Source organism: Marmota monax, unplaced genomic scaffold (genome assembly GCF_021218885.2).
Source record: "Marmota monax isolate L192 unplaced genomic scaffold, Marmota_monax_Labrador192_F-V1.1 WCK01_AAM20220418_F8-fsc00017, whole genome shotgun sequence".
Taxonomy (NCBI): domain Eukaryota; kingdom Metazoa; phylum Chordata; class Mammalia; order Rodentia; family Sciuridae; genus Marmota; species Marmota monax.
In genome coordinates this window covers 3302865-3307907 of record NW_026695241.1, presented here as the reverse complement: position 1 = coordinate 3307907, position 5043 = coordinate 3302865, and the positions used below count along the sequence as shown (strand labels likewise).

At 48.9% G+C, this 5043-nt stretch overlaps 1 protein-coding gene across 1 annotated transcript; it reads right to left on the bottom strand.

Moving 5' to 3' along the window:
- Window positions 1–243: 243 nt before the first annotated feature.
- Window positions 244–1908, bottom strand: Ifi27l2 (interferon alpha inducible protein 27 like 2). The gene is made up of 4 exons (XM_046440579.2): window positions 1794–1908; window positions 1642–1671; window positions 989–1150; window positions 244–457 (listed from the first exon to the last, which is right to left on the bottom strand). The coding sequence occupies exons 1-4, from the start codon at window positions 1798–1800 to the stop codon at window positions 258–260; spliced, it is 399 nt and encodes a 132-aa protein (XP_046296535.1). The 5' UTR covers window positions 1801–1908; the 3' UTR covers window positions 244–257.
- Window positions 1909–5043: the final 3135 nt, after the last annotated feature.

The following is a 5043-nucleotide window of genomic DNA, read 5'->3' as shown; positions in this document are numbered from 1 at the left end:
CCCACACTGAATAAGGGGTAAACTTAGGCCCACAGAAGTCCCTCAAACAGCTCTGGACCATTCAGTTCATCCCTTGCAAGGCTGGGACCAACCAAAGTCTTCCATCTGTTGACACTGTGCTGGAGCAACCTGCCCCCTCCCTTTGCCCTCTGTGACAAAGCTGGCTAGGAGAATCAGGGGGCTTGACACCCCCAGCTCACAGCTCCCCAGACAGAGCCACGAGGAACAGAGATGGGCGACACATTAGCAATGGATCTTTATTTCTCAGCATCCTCTGATCTGAGTGGGGGTTTTGGAGGTTCAACTTGGGGTACATTTTCTCTTGGCTGGTCCTCTTCAGCATTGGGTTCATCTGGGAGGGAAGTGGTAGTCTTTTTTGAACCTCCCAACCAGGCTCCAAAAGCAGACCCAACGGAGCCCAGGAGGATGTTAGATGAGGTGGAGAGCCCAGCTGCCCCTGGGGAGAGACAGAGGGTGAGCACAGGGTAATGGCCAAGCCTGAGGTCCAGAGAGCCCCTGGATCCCTCCTCTACTTCCTGAGTCACCCAGGGCTCTGCTTTGACAGAGAACTCTGGAGGTAGCTGAGAGACGACAGGATGAATCCATGGGAACTGAGAGACAGAGGAGAGGGGTCACCATCCACACACAGACCAGAAAGCTGCAGATTCACCACTTTACACAGGCCACCAAGTCCCAGAGAAGGGAGGATACCACCCAAGGCCACCCAGGGGTCAGATTTGGGGAGAGCTGAACCCAGAGCCTAGGCAACCTAGGTACAACCTCTTGTATCTTGGGCCAAACTTCTGTTTTCTCCCTAACGAGCACCTCTACACTTCCACCGGAATGTCACTCAGAAGGAACCAGAGGTGGGGACAGTGAGGACAGAAGAACTGCAGGGAGCCAGAAGAGGCAAGAGAGGAGCCCGGGGAGAGGACCCCCCCTGGGGCAAGGCTTCTCGTGTGGAACCTCACCTGGCTTTAGTCCTTACCCACTGACTGCAGTGTCGCCACCAGGCTGCCCGCCGAGACTCCACCCCCATTGGCGATGGCTGCAGCCGACATCATCTTGGCAGCTAGAGAAGAGGCTGCGATTCCTGCCCCGGTGAAGCCCATTACGTTGAGCACCACGGGCACAGAGCCCACGGCCAGCGCTGTGCGGGAGAGGCGCAGGGTCGGGTGGGGCCGGGGGAGGGACCCCTTAGGAATTCCTCACAGTTTCTGGGGACGGTCTGCTCTGGGCATTTGGGAGAGGACGGCTTGGAGGGGGACCCAAGGTAAAGGAGTTGGAGTAGCGTGGGGCCAAGAGGGGGCGACGAGGTGGCAGGAGGATCAGGAGTAGCCTGGTCTTGTCTTAACCTGCTGTGTGACGCTGCTATGTCGCTGTCCTTCACTGTGTGCCATCACCACTGTAGATTTTAGCAGCAATCGTCCTCACCTTCCCCATGTCCCCATGTGCCCATGATTGGTAAGGACTAAAGGAGACCCTGGGTAACTTTTCCCCCTGGAGTACTGCAAGTGCGCCCTCCTGGCCCCGCGCTTCGCCTAGGAAGCTCCAGGAATGGCCGGTGGGCGGCTGGGAGCCCCCTGAACCCTGCCGCGCCGCGTCTCCAGTCTCCCAGCTGCGCGGGGTCAGGAAACAAACCTCCTCCGATTGCAGCTGCAGCCGCCTGTTCTAAAGAGAGGGGCGGGAGAGCGAGTTAGCCAGGTGATTGACAAGCGAGGCAATCCGGCGGCTCCCCGGGCTTCGAGGGCCAGGGTCGGGGTGGGGCCTGTCCTTGGCCCAGGGAGACTCACTCAGCATGACGAGGCCGTCCCGGTCCCAGCTCCGCTCAGGAAATGACAAGGCTCTTGGAGGGTTGCTTCCTCGGGAACCAATCGGGACAAGGCCCGCCCTCGCAGCCCCGCACCCTGAGCTAAGCGCTGGACCCCGCGCTCCGCCCACCTGCTCGCCAGTCCCTGGCCCGCCGCCTCGCCCGCTGCAGGTGCATCCTACCGGGCGGGGGTGCGGGTGGGGGGTTGGTCCGTGCTCAGAATCTACCAAAGAGAAAAGAACTCCCAAGCCCCGAAAACTGTAGCAGGTGGCGCTGCTTCCCAGTTTAACCTCCCTCCTCCCCGTATCGGAATCAGTATTCGCTGCAAAAACCAAACAAAATAAAATCGAAAACTTTAAAAAGACAAACAAAATAACTTGCAAATTGCTCTTGTATCTAATTGGTCATTTAGATTTTCTCAGGCTGCTTAGTATTTTTCCACAAGATATTTGAAAGTCAAGTTCATTGAGGTCTAATTTGCACAAAATAAACGTCATCCCTTTAAGCACACCTCTGTGACTTTGGACAACGTCGTACAGTGCTGGAACCACCAGCTGGTACATAGACTATTTTATTTATCCATCACCCCCTTCTTGCGTGCTCTTTGGTATCATCCCCAACCCCCACTGACCTGTGTGCAGTCTCTCACATTTGCCTTCTCAGAACTCAACATGATATTCAATTGTCATCAAATATTCTGTCCTGAGGATTTTCTACAGTTCAACGCATTGTCCTCCCTTCCAAAAGATCCAAATTCCTCCTAATTTTGCTCTTAGAAGTTATCTTGCTAACATAATGAGGCACCAATATTTTCTGATAATATATCCCCAGAGGTAGAACTGCTGGGTCAGAAAAGGTATTTCAAGCCCGGCGGGGTAGCCCACGCCTGTAATCCCAGTGGTTTGAGGGGCTGAGGCAGGAAGATGCAAAGTTCAAAGCCAGCCTCAGCAATTTAGGCCCTAAGCAACTCAGTGAGATCCTGCGTCAAAATAAAACATAACAAAAAGAGGCTGAGGATGTGTGGCTCAGTTGTTAAGCACCCTGGGTTCAATCCCTGGTCAAAAGAAAAAAAAAGTACTTAATACCAATAAATTGCTCTCCAAAATCAGTGTATTAGTTTACATTCTCTCAGAAGTATTTGAGCAGATCTATATTTTTCTTTGTGTGTGTGTGTGTGTGTGTCTTCATACATGTATTTTGGATAATACTGTCCATCACATCCCACCATCATTGCTAACCCTGCCCTCTCCCTTTCCCTCCCACCCCTCTGCCCTATCTAGAGTTTGTCTATTTCTCCCATGCTCCCCCTCCCTACCCCACTATGAATCAACCACCTTATATCAGAGAAAACATTTGGCATTTGGTTTTTTGGGATTGGCTAACTTCACTTAGCATCATCGTCTCTAACTCCCGCCATTTACCTGCAAATGCCATGATTTTATTCTCTTTTATTGCTGAGTAATATTCCATTGTGTATATATGCTACCTTTTTAATCCATTCATCTACTGAAGGGCATCTAGGTTGGTTCCACAGTTCAGCTATTTTGAATTGTGCTTCTATGAACATTAATATGGCTGTGTCCCTGTAGTATGCTGTTTTTAAGTCCTTTGGGTATAGACCAAGGAGAGGGATAACTGAGTCAAATGGTGGTTCCATTCCCAATTTTGCAAGAAATCTCCACACTGCTTTCCATATTGGCTGCACCAATTTGAAGTCCCACCAGCAGTGTATGAGTGTACCTTTTCCCCCCACATCCTCGCCAACACTTATTGTATCTTTCTATCCCTCATCAGCAATGAGCTTTGTCATTTGAAGAAGTCTTTGTTGACTGGGTGAGCTCAAGGATGGAGCATTTGTGGAGCAGGCTCGAGGCCCTGGGTTTCATTCCCAGCACTGGGGGGAAAAGTGATCTTAGTTGTTTTAATAGATTAAAAAATGGTGACTTGTTTTAATTAACATTTCTTTTTTTACTGTTGAGAGAAGCTAAACCATTAAACCATTTTTAAGTTTTGGGGGCTTATGCAGTCCTTATTTTTTGAATTATCTGCTTATATTCTTGGGCTTTTTTTCTATTGAAGTATCTTCCTAATCAATATGTAAGAATTAATCATTACCTGTGTGACATCAGGTGCTGCAGTGAAAGAATCCATTGCTTATATCCACGTAAGATTGAACTGAAGACAATAAAGTATTCGACTGAAAATCCTTGATGCCTTTTTAAAAATTTCAATGATTTGAAAGAAGGGCTTAAGAAATATATCTATATATTTACAGATTTGCACCCAATTCCCAGGAATCTGACAACTGCTCATACAGACTGAGTGACATGAGTGACACCATGATTGACACTGCTACCAGAAACTTAATTTTCTGAGATGTTGAATAACTGTCAGTAAAGTTCAAACAAACCGAATAACAATTTCTTCCTGGTTTGCAGTATGACTGCATTCCTGAAAATTCCATCTATATTAGAACCATACAAGGAATAATGCATAGAACATGTAAAACGTGGTCAAGTTCTAGGCTTAGATAATGATGAGGGTTAAGGGACATTTAAAATGTGTATGGGATGACTTTAGTTATGCAGTATTATGAATGTCTTTCAGGGTGTCAGGCGCACCTAGCCCCTGTACACTAAATCCCAGTAGCATCCTTCAGTCACATTGACTTTTTGTTGAGAGCCACAGCCAAAGGGGCCCCAGCAAACTTCCAGCTGCCAGCAAACTTCCAGCTGCTGGCTGATGATTGGCTCACAGCGGCCCCAGCAACATCTAGCTGATTGGCTCCTCTGCAGTGATGCTCATTGGACTGTTTCCCTGCCCTTTCAGACCACGGAGCTGCTCATTGGGGGACTTTTTTGGCTCCGCCCACGTGACCCAGCCAATCGGCCTCAAGAGCAGGAGGATTGGGGGAGGTGGAGAGAAGCTTGTGTGGGAGAGAGAGGCTGTGGAAAGCCGGTGGTGGCAGTTGAGGCTCTGAGGGTTTTTCCTGAGAGGCTATTTTGTTTGTCGTGTGTGGTTCTAAAAATAAAGTTAGTTTCTTTTGACAAGTGGCTCCTGATTGTGCCCAGCCAGACTGCGGCAACTTTTCAAAGCACACTGTAAAATTCCCCAAGTATCCCACTAGGGGGCAGAATATCCCCGTTAAAAACTAACATCAGGTAGATATTTTTTAAAACCTAAGAAAAAAAAGAAAAAGAAAAAAAAATAAAACCTAAGAAAGTTTATGATTG